The 25,397-nt window shown below is 39.1% G+C and overlaps 1 protein-coding gene across 1 annotated transcript; it reads left to right on the plus strand.

Annotated features, from left to right (window-relative positions):
- Positions 1-1,599: 1,599 nt before the first annotated feature.
- C5H13orf46 (chromosome 5 C13orf46 homolog) lies at positions 1,600-12,654 on the plus strand. Its single transcript, XM_087895399.1, has 6 exons — positions 1,600-1,892; positions 2,867-2,915; positions 5,332-5,422; positions 6,841-6,900; positions 9,176-9,240; positions 10,083-12,654. Exons 1-6 carry the CDS (start codon positions 1,688-1,690, stop codon positions 10,153-10,155), a joined length of 543 nt encoding a protein of 180 aa, XP_087751525.1. The 5' UTR covers positions 1,600-1,687; the 3' UTR covers positions 10,156-12,654.
- The last annotated feature ends 12,743 nt before the right edge of the window (positions 12,655-25,397 follow it).

Raw genomic sequence — 25,397 nt, forward strand, 5'->3', positions numbered from 1 at the left:
CCGTGTTTTCCCAAAAATAAGACCCTATCTTATATTTTTTTTAACCCTGAAATAAGCGCTTGGCCTTATTGCCGTGCACTCAACTTAGGGTTGCCAGGTGTCCACTATTTGAGCGGACAGTCCACTTTTTTCACATTATGTTCACTATTTTTTTTCACAAAATAGTGGACATTTTTTTTTATTCAAAAGCTTTATGATGAAATGGTACGTAAGTTTTGCGACTCAGAATTCCATAAAGTTTTGCGCCATGTTCCAACACGTTGGTTAAGTTTGTTTAAAGTGGTCGAAAGACTTCTTTTAAACTGGATACCTCTAAAATCGTATTTTATTTCTCTTGGATCTGATGAGTGCCATAAGGTTATCTGGAACCTTATTTCGGATCAGGAAAATGAACTCACAAAGGACGATGAACCAACAATTTCAGAATTGTATTTATATTTCACGCACTTCTTCATGTCAATAATGCAAGACACCCTACTGAAGCTGGAAAGCAAGAAAATTCTTGCATGTGATCTTCACGTTATCATGTGTAAGCTGCGTGATTCTTTGCAAAAAAAAATACGATGAGCAGTTTTTTGGAATGAAAGTTTTATTTGCCTTACGTAAAAAACATTTGCCTGAGAATGCCGTACAAAAGTTCAAGAAAGACGCCATCAACGTGTATCAAAGAGCCATTGCATACCTAGAAAAGTGGTATAATTTCACCGATTCAGTATATGAGACACTAAGTTGTTTCAATCTAACTGATCACAATAATCCTCCAACTTTAGAAGAAATGAACATCTGGTTATTATCACCATGGCGAGAAGAACTTCCACCCAACACTCTCTTCGATGAAATTTCTGCCTTAGAAGAAGTTTATGTTCATCTGCAGGGCGATTCATCCCTTGATGAGTGGATGTACTTTTTCAAGAAAGAGCCACTCCGAGTTTACTGAAACTGTTCCAGTATTGTGCATCAATTCCGGTATCAAATGCAAACGTTGAACGAATTTTCAGCATCATGGGAAATTTGTGGACTGACGAACGTAACCGACTGCTTGTACCATCAGTTTGAAGTGAACTTTGTATATTTTTTAATATTTCTCAACATTGTACTGAAATTAAAGAATTATTCCTTAAACACAAAGAATTGATCAAAGCTGCGCAGTCAAATAAAAAATACACACAACAGCAAAGTAAAATGTAATGTAATATTTTACATATTATTATAATATATTTGATGTTTTGAATTTTAAGTAAAGTTTTGAAGTGATTATTTTAATATGTGTTAAAATGTTTGTAAGAAAATATATAATTTAATTGTAATTTTTTTTTTTACTACTTAACCCCCCCACCCCCCCGCTTGTCTATTATTTTTTGGAAGCAGACCTGGCAACCCTACTGAGTCAAAGCCCAATAGGGCTTATTATCAGGGGATGTCTTATTTTGGGGAAAACAGTATATTTTTAAAAGCTGCCTCAAATTTTGATATCTAAAGTAAAAATCCTAAATTGAGTACATACCAGGTTTAGAAGAATCTTCAAAGCTGAGCAGTGTTGGTGACTGTGGCAATTGTTTTAGTCTCTTTTGTGATGTCATAGAAACTTTGCAACAATTCAGTGTGAATAAAAGCCACATCTTTTCAAGGCACATTAAGGAAATACATAACCTAAACAGGACTTCATTATTTTCCATGATCAGTTAACATGAAGAATCAAAAGATACCAAAGGCTATAGCTGTAGCACACAGGAAACGATTCCAAGGTGTGACTTTTGCAACTAAGCTATCTCCAGGCACCCACCGAGTTGTCGAAAGCTCTGATCTTCACAGATGCAAGAGTGCCAGACTTGGCAGTCATGCACTGAAGCCTGAACTAGCTGGTCTAATTGAAAAAACATTGCAGAAAGCAGGTAAGAAACTTAGAAATCATATTGTTGAACAACATTTGAGAAAGAACATTAGTAACAGTTAGTTACAGTTCTGCTTGTCTGTTTAAACCTTGCCTCCATTAAGCTTTGGTCTTAATGAAAAAAAAAAGACTTCCTTATCTAGCTAGATAGCTTGGAGAGGAGAAAAAAAACCCTACATTGTAGATAGATAAATAGATAGAATTCTTTATTGGCCAAGTGTGATTGGACACACAAGGAATTTGTCTTTGGTGCAAAAGCTCTCTGTGCACATAAAAAGAAAAGATACATTCATCAAGAATCATAAGGTACAACACTTAATGATAGTCATAGGGTATAAATAATCGAATCATACTAGGAAACAATATAAATCATAAGGATACAGTAATAAGTTACAGTCATACAGTCATCATCATCATCATCATAACAACAACAACTTTATTGTCATTGTACGTGTAAGTGGGAGGAGATGGGTGATAGGAATGATGAGAAGATTAATAGTAATAGTAATGCAGACTTAGTGAATAATTTGACAGTGTTGAGGGAATTATTCATTTAGCTGAGTGATAGCGTTCGGGGAAAAACTGTTCTTGTGTCTAGTTGTTCTGGTGTGCAATGCTCTATAAGCGTCGTTTTGAGGGTAGGAGTTGAAACAATTTATGTCCAGGATGTGAGGGGTCTGTACTACGATTATTATGATTAATTGAAAAATTAGTTGCAACAACAAGTGTCTATGAAGATTTTCAGTCATCCAGGTCATGTTTTTCCCAAAGGTGCTGAAAGAAAGCACCTTTGGGTTGCAAGATACTGTAGTTCTCTGCCTTTTGCTACAAGAGCTCATTGCAGAAATTACTAATTCTACATATTCTGATATCCGCCCTAGAATTTTTGTATTATGGGGGAAAAGACAGTCTTTGGAACAAAATAAGATTCCAGGACTCTATCTACAAATCTAATGTAACATTTCCTTTTTCTAGAAATTTCAGGTAAAGAAGAAGTACTGAGTACAGAAGAAGATCTTCACTGGTAAAAAGCATTTCTATGTAACAGTCAGATGCAAGTGTCATGAATTAATTAGGGCATCTTTCGGAAACTTCACAGCAAGTGTAATTTGGTAATAATATAAGAACAAGTCTGGATGTGTGGTCCAACATTCTGTTCTTCATTGTGATTTTCCAGATGTTACAGTGAAGCAGGGTTTGAAGGAAACAGCCTTCAACACTCTTTCATTCTTTCTCTAATTGTCATGTTGCTCAAGTATTTGGGGTTCTTTTTTAGCTGCTACTATCTACTGTAGCTGTGTATATGTTTACTAGAATAAATTTGTCTAATCTACCTTACATACCATATATTATTAATATATTCTGTGAAAGTGATGTTATCATGCGTCTTTAGCATGATAGGATGATAACATCAGCATGTTATCTAAAGACACAGCATGGCCTTCTCCAATTCGAAGAGACACTTGTTCGGCAGGCTGAGGCAAAGAGGCAGTCCCGGAACCAGCGAAATCTGGCGTCGGGCAAGGGACAGAATGTATCTGCCCTCAGTGTAGAAGGGATTGCCACTCTTGAATTGGCCTTTTTAGTCACACTAGATGCTGTTTTAGGACCTCTTTCCAGAGCACGATACCATAGTCTCATGAGACTGAAGGATGCCAATGCCAATGAGATGTTATCAATCTAATGGTGTAACAATAATATACTTATTGTCTAATGAGAATTACAGTAATGTTGTTTGCTTAATTTCAATTTATTGATTTGTACAATGCCTATATATTGCTTGCTTTCATATTAAGGCACAGTTTGTTTAGCCATGGTTACCAAATCATAGTCACCTGAGATTGCATAATATTTATTCCATTAAATATATTTGCCCACTCCAGCAAACTCTGGATAGCGTACAAAATCTAATACTGATTAAAGGAAAACATAAATGGAAAAAAAGCAATCTGGACTAATACAGCATTTGAAACACATAAAGCCCTAATCCACAATTTGCAAACAGCAATGATTGGATCCAAACAATCTGCTAAACTGCAGTTTATTTCTTTGGTTTGGTTCAATTTGGCATGTAAATTGAGCTTTGTGTATTATTTAACAACCCATGGTTATTATAGCACAATCATGCAAAACGACCAATGTTTCAAATATGCTCATGGATAGATAGAATGGCTTCCTAACAGTGGCTCAAACCTTTCAGTTTCGTTCTAATAATTGAATTACTGATGGGCAAGTTGAACTCATTGGAATTCTTTTGTAGAATCAGCCACCGTAATCACCGCATCCTTCATTCTTTTGCACCAAAACTATTGTCTGCTTTTATTGTGAGTCCTAATGCAGCAATTGTATTCCCCAGAAGGGATCTCTGCATGGAAATGCCACAAATACATAGAAATGACCTTATGTAAAAATATAGAAATGACCTTAAGTAGAAATTAAAGTGAAGAAGCCCAAAAAATTCTGGAGGGCAATGGCAAACAGTTTCCATACTCTTGCCAAGAAAATGTGATGAATGCATCCAAGATATTACCAGGAGCAATTGAAGGACCTTACTTGAAGGTCATTTCACCTATTTTTAGAGACAGATAACAAAAAATAAAATATAAAGTAAGAGATAAGAGTACCTTGAAAGTAAATGCAGTACTATTTTTTTCAGAGAGCACGCAACCCTATTTATAACAGATAATCTCCCCAATATATTTACAAATATTTCCATTTTAGTGAGATGCAGCCTCAGTTTAGTAGCTCCCATCCATTCTATCACTGAAGCCAGACAATGGTTCAAGGACTTGAACAGTTTTCCCTATTGAGACATTATCACATCTGAGGGTCTTTTGCCTATGAGTGACAACCAACTTTAAAACCCATGATGACCCTCCCGAGTGGTTTCATAGAAATGGAAAAATTGAAGGATAGAACATGGCACCCAACAGCATAGCTATTGAGTGGGAAGACCTCCAATGTTACTCCCTGAGGTTTCCTGGCATAAGAGCAATTGCTGTGATACAGTACCCCAGCCCCCAACTCTTACCTGGTAGTAATTTTAATTTTGGTGGTTTTGTTGAATCTTATTACGTTGTTCTCTTCCTGTTTGGTTTAATTCTGTTTTAGCTTGAGCTGTATAGCATCATAATCATTCACCGAAGGATAACAATAGGCAAGACGGCAGTCGCAGCAACATAGTCATACTATTGCCCCCTTTTTATGTCCATCATACAACCAACAAATTAAAAATATGCAGAGCTAAAACAGCAGAGCTGCAATTCCCATTAGGAAATTTTTGCCATCATCCCCTTGTATAAATGTAATTTACTCTATAGTAATAACATATAAAAAAAGATGAAATATAAGCTATTGCTCTGAATTCCAATTTATTTTCAGTTGTTCAGCTGAATCCCTATGCAAGGGGATTAAATGTTGCCTTTTCCTTTCCCATCCAGTCTGAAAGTGATAAAGAGGAAAGTGTGTGAAATTAACAAAGATAAAGAGATCAGCCATGGACAAGCTGCAGTGGACAGCAGTAAACAAAAGGTTGGACAACAGGGATTTTTAAAAATCATTTCGGTGTTAACCAATATATTGTACTAAGAATGGTATATTCCTTAAATGCATCATGTGGCTCATTAGTTGTTCATCTGTGTTAGATTTATAAAGTGACTGGAGTTTTGCAGCTGGGAGTAGAGTTAGAAAAACCAATGCAGCTCCTAAATAAATGGCATTGTCAACCCATCTCTTCATGCTAATGAAAGAGTGGGCAAATCCATGCTGATGCAGATGTAGTACAGCTGGATTTGACATAATGAGTGCATTACAGTCCCCACTGTTTCACAGAAAAAAGATATAAGGGTGGTTTCAGATGTACATCACTTAAGACTTTTTGTTTTGTTTTGTTCTATTTTTAATTAGACTATGGCTATACCAGAGGTGAGTTCTACTTACCTTTACTACCGGTTCGCAATGGGGCTGCGCATGCACGCTCGCTTCGCTCGCCCGTGCACATACGTGCTCTTCTGCGCATGCGCAGAAGCATTTTGATGACATCAGGGTTGGTAGGCAGAGCCTCCCTCTGGGTTTACTACCAGTTCTATAGAACTGGTGCGAACCGGGGGCAACCCACCACTGGGCTAGACTATTACAGTTTATATATGAAAAGTAGGCAACATAGATCACTTTTGTGAGAACATCTGGGTGCACATTACAACACTTGTTTCTCTCTTCCCCCCTGCCTTCACAGATTCCGAGTCCTGGAGGGCTCAGATGTTGAGAAGATTTGCTAAAATTAATCACAAACAATGTAGACAATAATTAGAACATTCTGAACAATGATACTCTCTTAATAACTACCCATTCCAAAATTCCATACTTCCTGCCAACACTTCCTATGCCTATCCTATCAACACACCATGGTGGCAGGACAAGCAGGGACTCTGACATTCCCAGGGTGGCAGAAACAAATTATAGACTTCTTGTTTTTTGGCAAACCTCGCTAGAAATACTAATCAAGCAAACAAAACGATAACAACCGAGCAGAGAAGAAAAACATCAGTGTCACAAGCTTGTGGTAGCTTTAGAGAAAACACTGCCAATAGCTGAGCAGCTTTTTTTTTTTTTAATCTATGTTTAAATGTGAAGGCAGAAACTGAAACAGAAGATGTACTGTATTCTGGAAGATAAAAGCAAAAATTTTCCCTAGCAATGAATTTCACAATATTCTCCCCGCCCCCTCCTCTCCTGCAAATTCATTGTTTTGAAAAATGCCAATTTGAGATACCTGAGTTTTATATAATTCTTTGATATTGCTTTGCTTTACAATGAAACAATGAAATTATAAACAAAACAACTGATTTTCCTTATGAAAAGTATCCCTTACTTCTTAGACCCGTCTATATTTAAGATGCAATTCCACCCATAGATGCTTTTTAACTATATTGCATTTTTTTTTATCTTAGCAACTACAGAAAGACTTGTCATCATTTGTGGAAATTGACCTGAGAGATAGAATTGAAGAAGTAAGTCAGAGAAACATATTTTTAACTTGTTATACATACGATCCTGCCACAAAAACACAGAAAGACATATTCTAGTTCTTCTACCAAATATGTTAAATTTATTAAAGCCATAGGGTATTTAGTTTAAAAAGTGATATACATCTTCGGGCATTATATTGAAGGCAAAAGTCGAAATGGTGGTTTGAACATCACTTTCCACCTCATAGACTTCTCTGCTAGGAACCCAGTCCAAAAGGAAGTGGGGCTGGAACTACAAGTGAGCCTGGTGGCTCAGCAGACTGATAGCATTGTGATTAACACCAGCTGTCTGCAATTACTGTAAGTTCAAATCTCACCAGGCTCAAGGTTGACTCAGCCTTCCATCCTTTCTAAGGTAGGTAAATTGAGGACCCAGTTTGTGGGGCAATAAGATGACTTTGTATAAATATACAAAAAGTCTGAAGGCTATTGCTTAACGCATTGTAAGCCGCCCTGAGTCTCGGGAGAAGGGCGGCATATAAATCAATTTTTTTTAAAAAAGTATTTTGAATAGAATTAGAGTTAGAATTTTAGAATTAGAATTAGAATTCATATTTTTAAATATTTATCCCCAATCTTTCTTTGCAGTAGGTAGCTAGCTAACAATCAGAAAAGCATTAATACCCAATAAAGCTGGAGGGTTTTTAAAATCTTTTATAAAATAGCCATTATAAAATGTTATGCTAAAGTTATAGTTATTTCCTTGTGTTTTGCAACAGGCAATGTGAGCAGTATGACTCTCCATTTTTAGACCAAATTTATTTTTAGCCATATAGATCATAGGAAGCTTATTAAATCACAGCTCCACTGGCGTTTATAAATAGTAACATATTAAAAAAAATTGGGTTCTGTACTGCATTTTTTTTCTTTTTGATTGAGGAATAATTAGGAGAGCTACTTTTTAGGAGGAACATTTGCTTTTTTTCTTTTGTGTTTTAAAATCTTGAACCTCCTTTTTTGCCCTAAATTTCCCATTGTTTACAGTTTTGCACCTACCTTTTTTTGGTGAGGAAAAAGAAAAAGAAATCTCTCTCTGCCTCATTTTGTCACGTTGCAGCAAAGACCCTGCTTTACTTTCAGTTTCGTTTTTCTAACATAGCTAGGGGGAAATAAATCTGCTCCAGATTTTTTTGCAGCTAGCAACAGAGCCCTCCGCAAAACAGCTGAGAGCAAATCGGCTGAGAGTCGAGGCTGATCTAATCAACTTGTGCTAATTAATCTATCCTGAAGCTGAAAGGGGCTGTTTTTTCTATTTTTGCAGGCACCGGTCTACTCATTTGTTTTTTTTTACCACTGATCAGCTGTAGGGCGGCCCTTTGAAGCTCCGTGGCAAGAATTTAAACAGTTTTTTCCCTCTAGCCATCAGCTGGGACTCAGGAGGCAGCAATAGATTGGGGGTGGGCGGGGTAAGCAAACGGCCGGCGATCCAACAGAGGCAGAGGATGAGGGTGAGTGAAGGCATGGGGCGACAGAGGGCTTTGGCGACCCCTGTGAAATGGCCATTCGATCCCCAAAGGGTCGCGACCCCCAGGTTGAGAACCGCTGCTCTAACGGCTTTTTTTTTGATAAAGTGAATCTTAAAGCTAAAAATCAAATTGCATTCCCTTTGGCTTTAATGTCAATGTGACTCTGCACATATAAGTATTAAAACCGTATCAGGCAGAACTGAAAGCACTTTTCCATAACCTGCACTGAGACTGGTGATGGGCTGCTGCCGGTTCAGACTGGTTCAGGCAAACCGGTAGTTGCGACCTGTGGGTGGGCCTGCCCATCCGCCCGGGTAGAATCCCGTCCTATATCGCTGTGTTTTTGACACTGCACAGATGTGTGGAAGGCACATGTGAGCAAATTGCTGTGTTTTGTGATGCCGCACACATGAGCAGATGGTGCATGAGAGTGAATTGCCGTGTTTTGTGATGCCGCACACGTGTGTGATGGCACGTGCGTGAGCAAAGTGAGCATGCACTGCGCTCACATTTTCAGTGCTGGGTGAACTGGTTGTTACAGTATGTGACTCCCACCTCTGACAGAGACCTATCTTAAATGCTGTTTATACCAGACTAGCAATGCAATGAAGCATGTTTTATATTTTTAAACAGGAATATTTTTACTGAAGTCACATGTTATGTGCTGTGTATGACCTGAAGCAAATATTTTGAACAGGAAAGTTCCCAGAAAAAAAACTTGACTGTCATAGATGATTAGCCTGAAGTGTTTAACAAAGAAATGACTATTTGTTCTCATTTCTCTAATTTAGAAAACAGAAGATATTTTGGCAGAGGACAAGCAACATGAAAAGGAAGAAGAACCTCCCAAAACTGTGTATGCCTCTCTCTATTTTTTTTCTCTGTCTCTGTGTGAAAAACATTTTATGAAAAGCCACCACAAAAGTTAATTGCTGTGCAGAAACAGATGCAGGCCCAATGCAATTAAAGTCAGGCAGACTGCAGCATCTCAAAGGGGTAGATCTAAACACATAAACAGCTTTCTCTTTCCTGATGAGTCATTAGAAGATGACTTCAGAACTCCAAATGATCACTCTTTGCTCCCATCTAATGGTTCCCAAGATTTTCCAATGCAGATATGGTAGCCTTATTTTCCTGAAACCTGAATCTGGTTTTCTGGTATGAGAACTCCTGGAAAGTATTTCATGGGTACAAGCAGGACAGCTCCCAAGTCATCAGTCTTACTTTCTTCTTGATTCATTTTCTTGGCACATTTATAAGGCTGCCCAACTCATTCCATAGGATTCTGGGCACATTACAACACAAGGAACATTAGCAAAAAAACTAACCATTGATCTTTTAAAATGAAATCCTTCTTCACTATGATGTCTTTTCTACAGCTACGGTGGAAAGTGTACTATCGATACTTTTATTATTAATTAGAACCTGTTAGCATTGAGGGGAGTAGATAAATTGCATAAAAGGAGAGGAGGAAGTCGATAGACATCAGAGGGGAATATTGGGCAATATTGGAATTATGTCATAATAATCATGACAGTCCTAATTTATTTGATTTCCTTTGAGCTTTTCATTCAGGCAGTTGGACTTTTATGTAATATACACATAGAAAAATGGTAAGTTCATTTAAGGAAATTTCTGTAGACCCAATGCCTCAAAATTAGTCACAGGGCGTAATGCAGTAATATTTTGCTTTTGCAGGCCTCAAAGCAGCTGGCTGTGCTGTTTTCCTTTCTGGATGAAGCAGAAGAAAAAAAGGGAAAAACAAGAGTAGCTACAAACTGGTTAATATTCTTTCTTGGATGGATGGGGCTATGGGAGGTGGTACGGGGAAAGAGAGGAAAGGTTTCCATCAACATTCATGCTTATTCCTGGTCACAGACCTCAAACAGCCATCCTCAACTGTAACATCAAATCGTCAATTAATGTACGAATAAGTAAGTCACATATACATATTTGTCAGGTGGGGACAATTACTGAAATAACACAAGATTCGCTATGTTGGGGTATTCATCCAGAGGCTGATTCTCTCACAGTACTTCAAGCATTGATGGCTTGATCATGACAATATTTCAACTGGTATGTTACTCGTGTCTATCCTGGGACAGCGGGTGTGAGATCAATGACAAAGGAAAGTGTGTCAGACCATCGCTAACATTCACTACCCACCTCTCACAAGTTAATAAAAAGGACATGATTGTATTGTTTGGAAGAAGGAATTGGTGGCTGTACTTAGCAACACTGTCTATGCCACCTGTTGTGGCCCACCAGCAGCCAGCAGAGCTGGCAGCAGATTTGGACAGTGAGGAGGTTGGGGAGGAACCTGGGCCAATCCTGGAGTCTGGGGAAGGTTCGAATGATGGTTCTGAGTCAGAGGCAGAGAGGGGGCCAAGGCCATCTGGTAGTTCTTGGCTGTCTCCGGAGTCTGACTTCAGCGAGGCAGAAGAACAGCAGGAGCCTGTTCCCAGTATGCGCATGCACAGAGCTGCCAAGAGACAGGAACAATTAAGAAAACAGGGACGACTTGGGAGTAAGGCTTGGAGATGATTGGCCCCTCCCATAAAACATAAAGAGAAGTGAACAGGATGTGAGCTTTTGCAGGAAGCAATTAGTTCATTTGGTCGGTAAAAGCTGTGGAAAAATTCTGTTTGACTCTGTGCTAAGTTTGGCCTTGTCCTGCATGTGGCAATTAGTTCTCTGGCAGCATTCCAAGAGAGATAAGGTGCGTGTTTGCAAACACTCCCCTGCAAGACTGATAAGCCTTTCGACTGGGAATGACAATAATTCACAGCCGTCTGAATTAAAGAGGTTTGCCGGGACTAAGTTTTTGCTGTATGCTGTCTAAGGAAGCCTAGGTCAGACGAACACCACCAAATATATTTGCTCATTACAGGTAATTCACAACTGACGTCCACAATTGAGGCCAAATTTTCTTTTTTCTTTTTTTTTAATTTTTTTTTTAACAAACAAACAAACATTTAATACATCAGTCATTCCTTCCGTGTGACATCTCTGTGTTGTCTCCAATCGTTCTTCTTTTTGTTATTTCTTCTGTCTTTGTTCTCATTGAATCAATTACAACAATTCATCACTAACAAAATATTCTGATTATGATACATTTTTATACATAACTGTTAATTTACTTATTTGTATCTCTTTTCTAACCAATAGTAAAATTGATTCCATATCTTAAAGTACTCTGAATCTTCTCTTTCTTTAATCATCAAAGTCAATCTATTCATTCCTGCACAATCTAATTTTTTTTTTAACTACTTCTCCTTTCAAAGGTATTTTCCCTGCTTTCCAGTGCTGTGCATAAATAATCCTTGCAGCCGTTATTACATGTATAATCAAATAAATATTTTCTTGGCTAATTTTTTCTGGCAGGATACCCAATAGGGACAGTTATGGTTTTAAATCAATACATTGTTGTATCATTTCTTCCAGCCATATCTTAATTGTATTCCAATAATTTTTTGCTTCTGGACATATCCACCACATATGGTAACAGGTGACATTTCCAACATTTAGCTGATTTATCTTTAAACATTTTTGCCAGTTTCTCAGGGGGCATATGCCATCTATAAAACATTTTATATTGATTTTCCTTATATGCAGTGGAATTGAGGCCAAATTTTCTGTTGCTAAGTGAGACAGAAGCATTAAGTGAGTTTTGCCCCATTTTGCAACTTGTCTTACCACAGTTATTAAGTGAAACTGGCTTCCCCATTGATTTTCTTGTCAGAAGTTCTCAAAAGGTAATCATATGAACCCAGGAAACTGTAACCGTCATAAATATGAGTCAGTTGCCAAGTGTCTGAATTTTGATCACATGACCATAGGGATGTTGCAATGGTTGTGTGAAAAATGGTCATAAGCCGCTTTTTTGAGTGCTGTCGAGTGGTCACTAAACGAACTGTTGTAAGTCAACAACAATCTGTATTGGGCTTGCTTCAAATGTCAGTTCATGCATCTATGGGACTATGTTGGGAGAAGACAGGGCAAAGCCAAAGCAAGTAGGGCATCTGTGAGGAGGTGGGTCTAAAAATCAAGATAGTATCTATGATTATGCAATTGAAGCCTCCCTAATTTTTTGTTTATGTTTCCTGCATGCTGTGATATACATCATCTGCTGTGCTGATTATTCCACGCATCTCTACCCCAACAGAATGATCCATCTTTTTAGAATATAAGGACTGATATGGAAAGGAAAAATGGATACGAAGCTGTCGCTGAAGAATGAACATTGAATAAACTCAAAAACCAGAGCTAGGCTGATGGTTTCTCCACTTTATTGAGGGAGCTAAGTTGCTGTGTGGTGAGCAAATCCATGGATTCCCAAAAATCAAAGGCAATATGAAAATGGGGAAATGCCAAAAAGTGCTGCATTTTTAATAAAGCTGCAAGCCAAGGTAGCAGCTATGAAGGTTGATTTTATGCACATGTACACTAGGTGTGTTATGTGGAAGCATGTGAGTTTGCTTGTTCCCGCTAGGTTGAATCAGGCTCATTAAGGTAAAGGTTCCCCTTGCACATATGTGCTAGTCGTTCCCAACTCTATGGGGTGGTGCTCATCTCTGTTTCAAAGCCAAAGAGCCAGCGTTGTCCGAAGATGTCTCCGTAATCATGTGGCCGGCATGACTCAATGCCAAAGGTGCACGGAACGCTGTTACCTTCCCACCAAAGGTAGTCCCTATTTTTCTACTTGCATTTTTTATGTGCTTTCAAACTGCTAGGTTGGCAGAAGCTGGGGCAAGTAACGGGAGCTTACCCCATTACGCGGCACTAGGGATTCGAACCGCTGAACTGCCGACCTTTCGATCGACAAGCTCAGCATCTTAGCCACTGAGCCACCAAATAGTGAAGTGGAAAAGCATATTGGCCCAAGCAGACACAAAGCCCAGTGCTCACCTAAAAAGGAGATGTCAGGACTGAACTATGCCTCTTCTCCCAAGCAAGGAGTCATTTGGTCATTTCTCTGTTTGAAAGATATTGCATATTTTTTTAATAGTCTGGATTGATTTGGATTAGTGTAAAAAAGCTTTTAAATCTTTTTAAATTTAATTTAATTTAATTTATCGTATTTCTAGGCCGCCCAACTTCCAAGGTATTCTGCTTTTATTTTATTTTAAATAAGCTTTTATTTAAAAAAACAAACAAACACCCAGAATAGCCCTTTGGCAAGATAGGTGGGTGGCAAATAAATTTAACACATAAATAAAAATAAATAAATAAATACTGCATTGAAACAAAAGTAGGTAAATAGGAAGAGAAAAAAATGAACTTACATATTGACCTATGACCACAATTCAGCCCAACATTAATGTTGCTGAGTGAGACATTGGTTAAGTAAATTTTGCCCCATTTTATGATCTTTCTTGCCATAGTTGTTAAGTGAATCACTGAAGTTGTTGTTAGTAACATGGTTGTTATGTAAATCTGGCTTCACCATTGACTTTGCTTGCTGAAAGGTCACATAAAGTGATCACATGACCCTGGGACACTGCAACTGTCATAAATAGGAACCAGTTGTGAAGTATCCAAATTCTGATCATGTTGACCATAGGGATGTTGCAATAGTCATAAGCATGAAAAATCATCATAAGTCACTTTTTTCAGTGCTGTTGTAATTTTGAACAGTCACTAAATGAACTATTGTAAGTCGAGGACTACCCGTATAGGATCATATTTTAAACTGGCGGTATTCGGTCAGTTCTATTCAGTTCAGGCAAACCGGTAGCGGCAGCTGCGGGAGGCTCCGCCCACCCGCCCGGACGTCATCACGTCCCATTTTTGACACTCTGCGCATGCATGCGCTCACATTTGCGAATGGGTAGCGAAGGTAAGTGAATAACAGCCCTGATTTTAAGACTGTTTACCTCACAGTTTTTAAAAAAAACTGATTTTTTTTTTTACTAAAGGCAAGCTTTTATTGGATTATTTAATTGCCAAAGGCACATCTTGGAATACAGATTGTGGAAAATATGATCCAAAGTTCTTGTTCCTAAGGTAAAATATGCTACAATTGTCCCATTTTCTGCAAGGAAAGCAGAAAGCAAGGAATGCTTTCTCTTTCTTTCTGCCTATTGCATATTTATTCTGGATGCAGATATATAAATAACAGTAACTATGGGAAATAGAATTCACAGCTGGATTCTAAAGGTGGTCGTTACATGTTTACATGTAAGGTGGTCGTTACAATCTATTTTCAAGCTGGAGAGACAATTTCAGCATAGAATAAGAGAATAACAGAATTGGAAGGGATCTTGGAGGTCTTCTAGATCAACTCTCTGCTTGAATAGGAGACTTTATATTATTCCATGCAAATGGCTGTCCAATCTCTTCTTGAAAACATTCAGTGATGGAACACCCACAATTTCTGGAGGCAAGTTGTTCCGCTGATTAATTGTTCTCACTGTTGTAAATTTCTCCTTAGGTTGGATCTCTCTTTAATAATCTTCCAGCCATTACTTCTTGTCCTCCCCTAAGGTTGTTTGGAAAATAGGTCAACCGCCTCTTCTCTGTGAGAGCACCTTAAGCACTGGAAGACTGCTATCATGTCATCCCTAGTCCTCCTCTTCATTAGACTAGACATGCCTAACTTCTTCAACTGTTCATCCTAAGGTTTATCCTCCAGACCTCTTATCATTTTGTCGCTCTTCTCTGCACTCTTTCTAAGGTCTCAGCATCCTTTTTGTATCGTGAGCAGAACTGGACACAGTATTCAGTTTAGTATTCAGGTGTGGTCTCATGAGTAGAATATAAAGTGGCACTATCAGTTCTTGTGATCTTGATACTATCCCTTCATTGACGCAGCTAGGACTGTGTTTGTTGTTTTGGCAACAGCAGCATACTGCTGGCTCATACTTAAGTGGTGGTCTACTAGGACACCTAGATCCCTCTCTCAGTTAGGACTGTTGAGCAAGGCACTACCTATTCTATACTTGTGCGTTTGGTTTTTCTTGACTAAGTATCGGACCTTACTTTTCTCACCAGTGAATTGCATTTTGTTGGATAAACCCCTGTGTTCAAATCCGTTGAGATTTTCTGAATCTTGAGTTTATCTTCCAAGTGTTAGCCATCCCTCCTTAGCTTGGTATCAATTTGATGATATGGATAACATGGAGGAGAAATGTACCAAACCTAAAGAAGTAAATTTAGATTCAAGGTTTCTGCATGGGCGGGTCTAAGGAGCAAGATGGCAGAGGTGACTGAACAGTCAGATCCAGTGGTGGGTTGCCCCCGGTTCAGACCGGTTCTATAGAACCGGTAGTAAAACTGGTGGGAGGCTCCGCCCACTGACCCTGACATCATCAGAAGTGATCTGCACATGCGCAGAAGCGCAATCCCATTGCGAACCGGTAGTAAAGGTAAGTAGAACCCACCCCTAGTCAGATCCCTAACTCTTTTTATGCTCATTGGGCATGCAGTGGACATGAAAAGGGGGTGGGGCTTCTGTTGCACAGTCACAATTTTAGTTTTTTGGACCCCTCAAAGACACCTCTGGATAATTCCAGATTCTCTCCAGTAAAAATATTAAAATCTTTGTTATTTATTTGCTCATATGCCTTTGTCCTTTCATTTAGCAACAGTATCATAATAGTTACAGATATGATAGAAAATTTCCATTTGCATGTAGAGGCTAAGACAGCAGGCCTCATTGTATGATTACTCCATTGTCTATGCTTTATAATGATACTGTATCAGACGTTCTAGAGAACTCATTGAATATACTTTTCAGAATTATGATGTATAGAAAATCGTGATTTTTTTTCCAGTGAGGGCTCATCTACCAAGTTGTTAATTCAATTAATTTCACTGTCCCCCCCACCACAAAAAAGCAGCAGAGTTTATTGACTAAAATGAATAAAAGATGAGACAAATGCAAGATTCAAATCTGAGCTTTGTACTTGCAAGCAAACCAAGAGCTGAAAATTAGATACTGATTTACATTTCTGCCCAGTCAAAAAAATAACTGCATTGCCTAAAAAATACCCACCTACCCTCCTTTTCAAGGCAAATGTGAAAATGAGTTTGGACAAATCCATTTGATCCACCTAGTGATTCTTGGAGAAAGGCTGAGAGACAGGCGGGAGATAAAAGAGAGTTTTCACTCTATTCCTATTTCAACCTTGACTGGAGCATAATGGATGTTGTCAGCTGTGCCACTGACAGAGCTTGTGCTTAGCTACTGCCAGTTTTTTGTTTTAAATGCTTGTTAGCAAAGCATGTGCCTGGGAATAATCTTGAAGGTTTAAAAAATGGTCAAATATCTGAAAGGGGAAAAAATGTATGGCTTGCCTTCCAATGCTGTCTATATGCTGATTTTTAAAGTGCCATATTTTGGGCAGATTTAAATAGATCATCAACAAATTTGGTGAAGTTTGGAAGGACATGAGATAAATCAAGTTTCAGCAATCTCAAATTTTTCATTTTTACTATATGATTAACAGGATGTTTAGAAAAGAATGGCAGGATGTTAAAGCTATTATAATATCATACACATTGTGCACCTCACAACCTCATTTCAATGACAGCACAATTACTGTTAACGCTGGTTTTTCTTCTTCTGATAGAAAAGTAATTTTTTTGTTGCTGACATTATAAGAGTAGAGGAGCAGGATAATTGTCTACTTATCCAAGCTTCTATGTATTATAATCATTTTATAATTCATGGGAAAGCTTGCTGTTAATCCTTCTGGCAAGGCCATAAATGAAACAACAGAGCCATCTTCTGGTGAAAGATAAAATTGGGGGTGGAGATAATCCCTGTTTGCTAATGGTAGTAGGTTATATTATACAAAAAAATAGCTCTCTGAAGAAGTCTATAGCAACGGCCCGCAAACTTTTTGGGCATCAGGGTGTAGGAAGTTAGTACCCACCCCTTTCCTGGAAGAGTGAAATATTTTAGGAAATATGAAAAAGGCAGAATATTATATTTCCCTGGGATAAGCATGTTTTGAAGCAGCTCCCATCTTCCTACCCCCACCCTTTGTCAATGGGCCATTAAGGCCTGGGCCAGTCTATTCTACATAACAAAGATCTGCCTCCTTCAGGCAGAGCCATAGTAGGAATTGCCAAAGATCCAAGAAAGATAGGATTAGCCCTCTACACAATAGCAGCAGAAAGTCACCACATGTGACCTGGGAAGCACATGTGACCATCAGCCAGCAAGGCCCCCACCCCCTGGGAGTCTGGCAACCAATCAGGATACTCTTTCGGGGCCCCAAGTAATGCAGAGCCAGAGAGAGCATAAAAACCCGAGGATTTACTGTATCTGCCCCTTTTCTGTTCAGGAACTCAAGCCATGTGATCCTGTCCACCATTAAACCATCTTTCCAAGCAGTCTCCATGTTTCCAGTGTCTTTTTCCCCACTTGGAGCAGAACCTAGAAGGATGTTTCTTCCAACAAGGGAGTGGTTCTGTGGGGAGAGTTTTTTCCGCGGACCGGTGGGGGCGTGATTTTGTGTGCTGCCTGAATCCCATGGATGGGGCTTCACTTGTTTGCACGGCCCAGTTTCTGGCACACCACAGACCAGTGCTGGCATGGGCTGTGGGTTGGAGACCCCAGGCTTATAGAATTGTAAGCCACCCAGACCAATTAACTGAGATGGGCAGCTATAGAAATTGAATAAATAATTAATAAATAATCCTGAGAAGTGTTGGAGGAAAGAGAATAAGTCAACCCTAACAAGCGGATGGGCTGAATTATACAGCTGTCAGTTGGAGACAGTTGGAAGACTTGACGACCCAATTGTAAACAGATCTTCCTGAAGCTAATCTGTCTATGATGTGGTTGCTAATGGTCAACACTGACTAGAGCTGTGATGGCGAACCTATGGCACATGTGCCACAGGTGACACGCAGAGCCCTTTTTGCGGGGACGTGAGCCGTCACCGCAGCTCAGCTCCACCACACATGCATGTATGCCTCCTGCCAGCCAGCTGATTTTTGGGTCTCTGTGGTGCATGCATCGGGGTGGGGGTCGTGCACGCATGCACAGGGCTGTGCGTGCATGCACATAGGTGGGGGAGCACAGGGGGGTCGCGCATGCATGGGGATGACAGGGGTCACGTGCACGCATGCACGCATGCATGCATGCACAGGGGGTTGGGCATGCAGGGGAGTTGGGTGCCATTGTATTATGGATGTGGGTGCAGGCGCACGCTAGCACATGCACGCAGGCACACTTTTAGCATGCAACGACAAAAAGGTTAGCCATCACTGGACTAGAAGGTACATAATTAATCAAAAACAATGGAGTTAACAATTGTAAGTTGGCTTTGGTTCTACATTTTGCCTGACAGGGACTGGCACAGCTGATGCAAGTATGCTACTGTTATATTAAGGTTTGAGTAGGATCGACTTCAAGCTGGGTAACAAACCAAAAATATCTTTAATATCTGGGACATACTTTACATTTTTGTCAGGGCTAAAGAGAAAAATACATAGATAGTTTTTGAAAACTCAAGAGTTCCAAACAATTTTCTGGTAATCTGATAGTTGATGAAATCTATTAACAGGAGTATTTTTTTTGGCTTCAGCTTTCACAAGCAGATTTAAACTTGCATTTGCTCTTTACACAATGAAAATATAGTTCACTATCAGCACAAATAGAGGAAAATAGTAATTTACTCTTGCTTTTGAATTTGTGGCTTGCATATATTTGGGATTTACATATAACATTAAGGTTATATATACATCATCAATGGTGTCCTTTCTAATCTTTGTAATTAATGTGATACAAGTGACCTGGTGAAAGATGTTTTTAACATGTGAAAATTATTTTTTTTTATAATGGTTGCATATATTTGGAATCTTTAACTTCCAGGGATATCTACTAGGGAAGAGGTTAAAAATGTCAAGATGGCAGCCACTGCCATATAATCAAAGCCTTGCCTTTTTAAAAAATATCAAATATATAATATTTGTAAATAATAAATGATTTGAACTTCAATTGTGTGGCTGGGGCTTTCATCCCAGCTATCCCTGTTGACACCCCAATCAATTTGCATAGTGTTCCATAAGGTTCATTCCAGATCTAACCCATGATGTCTTTTCGTGTTCTATCTCTGAATTCATCTTTATTATCCTGGGAATTATAACAACATCTGAAAATTCACAGATTCCCCAATCTGATCATATCTTCTCCTCCCTTTCTGTAGGCAGAGGCAACTTGTATCTCACAAATGCTCTGCCCTCATCCGGCACACATTGATTGTGCAGCAAGAATTCTGAAGCAAAACAGCTTGATTTTAGTGGCACAATTTTAAGCTTGGTGGGGTATTTATTTGGAGATGTAGGGATGGAATCATGGGAGCAGTTTACTTTCCAAAGACTCTTTCCCATCTTTCTTCTCCAAAATGGGCTGAAAATTTATCCCCATACTATCCTCATAATATCTTGAGACAGTTCCTGCGATCCTCTGGAAGAACATGAGGCCAAATTGTAGCATTCTTTCTTCAAATGTTGCCAACCCCTCCCAAATGCAATGAATCTTAAACAGCCCACAATAATGTTCCTCAGAAAGAAGTGCCTGCATATTCATTCCACTAAAGAGAGAAGGGGGAAAAAAACTGCATGTATCTGAGGTCTGATGTATAAGCTTAGGCAAGTCATTTCTCTGTTTATTTCTATTTAATCTGACTATCAATAACTGCTTAAAAGAAGGTGTTTATAGCATGCCTTGCTTCCGTAAAATACTGGACTGCCATTCTTGAAGTATAATTTGTGTGTGTGTGTGTGTGTGTGTGTGTGTGTGAGAGAGAGAGAGAGAGAGACAGAGACAGAGACAGAGACAGAGACAGAGACAGAGAGAGACAGACGGACAGAAAGACAGGGACAGAGAGACAGACAGAGAGCACACATTCTTCTGGAATAGAAGGATCTATCCATCCATCTGTCTCTGCTTCTCTCACACGGATGCATAATATTATCAGATATGTTTTCTCAATTTTTTGTCTATTCTGGCACATTTTTTACTATATAGAGGTTCATTTAAATCCCAGAAGTAGGATTTGTAACAAAAAATCATAGAGATAAATCAACATATCATACAATTTGTCAGTTATTGGACACCAAAGTGGTTTTAATCATGGCAAGTCAACAAATTTAATATGTTTCTAAAATATGATGAGGATTTTTTGCTCTAATGCTTTTGGCCTGATTTGTTTAATTATCCAAATAACACTTTTAAAATATAAATTCAAAAGCAGTTGGAATCAAGCCAGCCTTTCCTGACACAATTTTCATTCTGGAAGGTATATAATTATATGGTGTTTTGCTTGCAACTGAAATAGGTGGCAAATTTACAAGTGGAAACTAATTATTAGATAGAGTTAAATAATACCAACCTGAAATAAAGCTTTTTATGACCTAATTGCACCTTTTTATATGAAAACAATGTAAGGGCTGATAAATGTGGGATGGTAGGAACTAGAAAGATTATACTACTTACCTTACAAACTCTATGTTATGCAGAATTTTTCAAAGTCAAATTTTCATAGAATCTGAATATTAACAGTTTTAAGGAATCTTTCATGATTCCTTTATATCCATTAGTCACACACCTTTCCCCAACTCAGATGCTATTTCTTGATAATTATTAACCCTGACTGAACTGAACTGATTGCTGGGATAACAAGGGTTTTTGTTCAATAGCAGGTGGAAACCTGAAGATTTCTAGTGTTCTACACATCCTTCAGAACACATCAGCTAAATCTTTATGCAGTGCCATGACACAAATGCCAGTTAGTTTTTCTTAAACCACCTGAGAAAGGAGCATCAAATTCCTGCTAAATGAAAAACAAACATGTGAAGGAAGACCAAATAAATTAAGAAGGGAGAAATCAAGAAACTTGTGATTGAATGGAGTTGATGAATTTCTCAAAAAGTCTATCTTCTTTTATTTTAGTCAAGGATGAGACTTAAAAATACAACACAATTAGTAAAAACGGGAAAAAGACAAAAGAATTAGTAGAATAAATTATAATAATTTGTGCAGAGGTAGATCAAGCACTGGGTGCTCCTGGAGTTAAATCACAACTTTATGACAGTTACAATTGACTAAAATTTAGACATCTAGATTTTTCTGTAAACGTAAAAAAAGGTAAATCTAACAAAACTTCTCATCAGCCCAACCTAAGTTAATAGCCTAAAAAGGACAACTTAGCTAGATGTGGAAACCTGTTTCAATTGTCCAGTCTGAACATGGACAATCTTCCTTCCAGTAGATACCAGAGCATTGGGTCTCACTAGCTGAAACATTGTGCATAAGACCAGAAAGATGCTATTTAGGTAAGAAAAAGATCCATTTAAAGACTGCCATTGCAATGATAATGACTGTGCTCCCCTCTCTCTGCAAGTTTAAGAGCAAGATTTGGTGCTTCATCTTTAGGATGGGTCCTTTAGAGGTAATATCATTGCGTTTGGCATAATAGTTCAGATTTAAGATTTTACTTTCTTTTAACAGAATAGAATAAAATTCTTTATTGGCCCAGTGTGATTGGACACACAAGGAATTTGTCTTTGGTGCATATGCTCTCAGTGTACATTAAAAAAAATACATTCATCAAGAATAATAAGATATAATACTTAGTGATAGTCATAGGTTATTAATAAGCAATCAAATCATACTAGGAAATAAATAAAACAATATAAATAAGTGGTGAGCTTCAAATGATTTAACAACCGGTTCTCTGCCCTAATGACCGGCTGGGTAGGCGTGGCTGGGTGGTCATGTGACTGAGTGGATGTGGCCAACTTGATGTCATTCATGTCGAGGGGCGCTTAGCCTCACCCTGCCTCTTGTGACCATGGGGATGCTGCAACGGTCATAAGTGTGAAAAATAATCATAAATCGCTTTTTTCAGTGCCATTGTAACTTTGAATGGTCACTAAATGAACTGTTATAAATCATGAATTACCTGTAGAAAAATACAAAAAGCTTCTTTGCTTGCAAAAAGCTGCCCTAAATACCAATCATTAGATTAAAAATGGGGGAATACACACTGAAGATCAAGGAGTCACAGCTGTCATGGAAAGCTAAACCACATTCTGCCTTTGTTCAGACCTTGGTGCAGGGAATTTTTGCCTATGAATATAGCTATCTATCTCTTAAGTGCTGACATCTTCTGTGGGCTATGAAGGAAGGTGGGGGCTGCTTTCTCCCTCTAATAAAAGATGTTTCTCCATTTCTCATTCAGGGAAATATATTCTTCCTTTTTAATAGTTCTCAAAATATTTCATTCTTCTAGGAGAGGGGTGGGTGCTAACTTTCTACAACTGGTGCCATATTACTATGCCATATTATCATGAGAGCAAACTGTAACAAATTGGAAGGAGGATCCACTTATTATCAATGAGCAATCTTGTAGCTTGGCCACTCTGAAGCAATGCAAGAGATGCCTGTCCAAAAGGTGTTTTTTCAAGAGGCAACTGGACTTTCTGAAACCAACCTGGAAGCCAAAATGGGCTGCGGGGACACCACACAAGGCCCCCCCCATGCCCCATTTTCAGTCTGGAAAGCCTCCTGCACCAACCTGCACCCATGCACATGTGCTCTGCCCCCGCGCATGCGCGCACATGTCCCCTGCATACACCCTGCCCCCCACGCATGCATGGCAGAGACCCAAAGACCAGCTGGCCAGTGGGAGGTGTGCGTGTGCATGCGTGATGAAGCTGGGCTGGGACAACGGCTGACATGCCCACAGAGAGGGCTCTGCGTGCCACCTGTGGCATGTGTGCTATAGGTTCGCCATCACAGTCCTAAGGTAATCATCCAGATTTAAGAAAAAAATCACATGCCGTCAGAAAGGCAGTAAAAAATCAGATAGAATGCCAAGCTTGCATCCTGCCTCTCAGCCATTTCTTCTATGGCTATGCCAACCCTTCTGTAAATAGCTGTTCAAGCCCCAGGAATAATAGTACTACAAAAAACTCTGTGTGTGTGTGTGTGTGTGTGTGTGTATGTGTGTGTGTGTGTGTGTGTGTGTGCAAACTCCGGAGAACCTCAGCTACAGACAGTCTGGGCAGTTTCTGAAAACACTTAAAGCAACAGAGGCAGCAATTAAGAAATACAGGCACACTAGAATATTTCCTTCCTGCGTTCCTTGCAGGATTAGCCCTGTAAAGTGGGAGAAGATTTCTTCCAACAAGGGTTCTCTGAACTGCTCAGAAAATTAACATATGGTTCGGGAGAACCGGTGTGAACCAGCAGGAGCCCACCACTGATATAAATCATAAAGATACAAGCAATAAGGTTATAGTCATAAGTGGGGCGAGATAGGTAATAGGGAGGATGAGAAGAAGAATAGTAATACAGTCTTAGTAAATAGTTTGACAGTGTTGTGGGAATTAGTTGTTTAGCAGAGTGATGGCATGTGGGGAAAAACTGTCTTTGTGTCTAGTTGTTCTGGTGTGCAGTGCCCTATAGCGTCGTTTTGAGGGTAGAAGTTGAAACAATTTATGTTCAGGATGTGAGGGATCTGTAGGTATTTTCACAGCCCTCTTTTTGACTTGTGCAGTATACAGGTCCTGAATGGAAGGCAGGTTAGAAGAATGAAAGAGTGCATAGATTGAGAAGAAAAGTGTTGTGGTCCGCCAGCAGCCTGCGGACCTGGCAGCGGAGTCGGACAGTGAGGAGGCTGGGGAGGACAACGGGCCAGTCCTGGAGTCAGGGGAAGGCCCGGACGAGGGCTCTGCGTCTGAGACAGAGATGGGGCCAGGGCCATCTGGGAACGATGCATGAACTACAGAGCCTCCAGAGGCGGACAGCAGAGAGGCAGAGGAACAGGAGGAGCCTATTCCTAGTGCACGCATGCTAAGAGCTGCCAGAAGGCAAGAGCAGCTGAAGAAAAAAGGACAACTCGGGAGTAAGGCCAGAAGATGATTGGCCACTCCCATAAGGCTTAAAAGAGCAGCAACGAGCTGTTGGGTTCTTTGTAGAAAAGCAATGTTGATTCCCGTGCTTCTTGTCAGCATCTCTTGAACTTTGTGGGGGTTTTACCAAGAAAAGCCTTTGGCAGGTTGCCAAAAACATCAAAGGTTGGTGATAAAGCCTACGGGCTGATTATTAAGAATTTTGTTTTGGACTAAACTGAGAATGAATTAATTCTCATCTGTTTTAATACAATAAGTTTGTTGAGGACTGAATTGTGTTTGGTAATCACTACTTAGGCTTTGGACACAACAAAAGGAGACGAAACTCATAGCTGAGTAGAGCTGATAAGATCCTCAAAAGAGGTGAGAAGTTTAAAGAATTAAAAGCAATGTAACAATATATAGTCATGGTTGAAGTAAGAATGATTTGCATGAATAGAGGGGTATGGAAAGAAGCCTCAAAGCCATTGGTATAAACTAGATTTATATTTGTATTTCTTTTCCCATTTCTCATGCTTTAATTTCATCGGCTTACTAGTTCTTACTCCTTTTCTGAGATCTGCTTGGCACTGCATACCCTGAAAGGGAATACAGAAATGGGCATATATGTACAGACTGTCTTTTAATGGACAACATTGTTCATATATTGACCGACAGCTGGAGGGAGAGAGCAGCCTGAATTCTTTTCATTTTAGCTATATTGTATAGTATCCCAATGGAACCCTGCATTTCTCTTTTTGGGGATCTCTCACACTTCTCAGACCTGAATGCCAAATTCCAGATTGTGTGGTTAGACTATTCATCCATGTGTACTTTATCAGATGCTGTACAGTTGTCCCTATGTCTCACAGTTAGACAGTGTTGTGATCCTGTGCATCAGAAGCAAAAGACAGACTCATTAATAATGTAAATTATTTGGAAAAGCTGTCACATTGCATCAGATCTTCATTCATTCATTTATTTATGAAATTTTCATAGTTGCTCATCTCAGCAAAGGCAACACTGGGCAGCACATAACAAATTGATAAAATCACATAAAAAATGACCAATATAAAAAATATAAAAATCACTTTAAAAGTAACTTTTTTTTTTTAAAAAAAAACAGACATACAAACCATAGGCAAAGAGAAGATAAAA

The sequence above is a fragment of the Pantherophis guttatus genome, chromosome 5, assembly GCF_059756535.1.
Source record: "Pantherophis guttatus breed Tessera chromosome 5, ASM5975653v1, whole genome shotgun sequence".
In the NCBI taxonomy this organism is placed as follows: Eukaryota; Metazoa; Chordata; class Lepidosauria; order Squamata; family Colubridae; genus Pantherophis; species Pantherophis guttatus.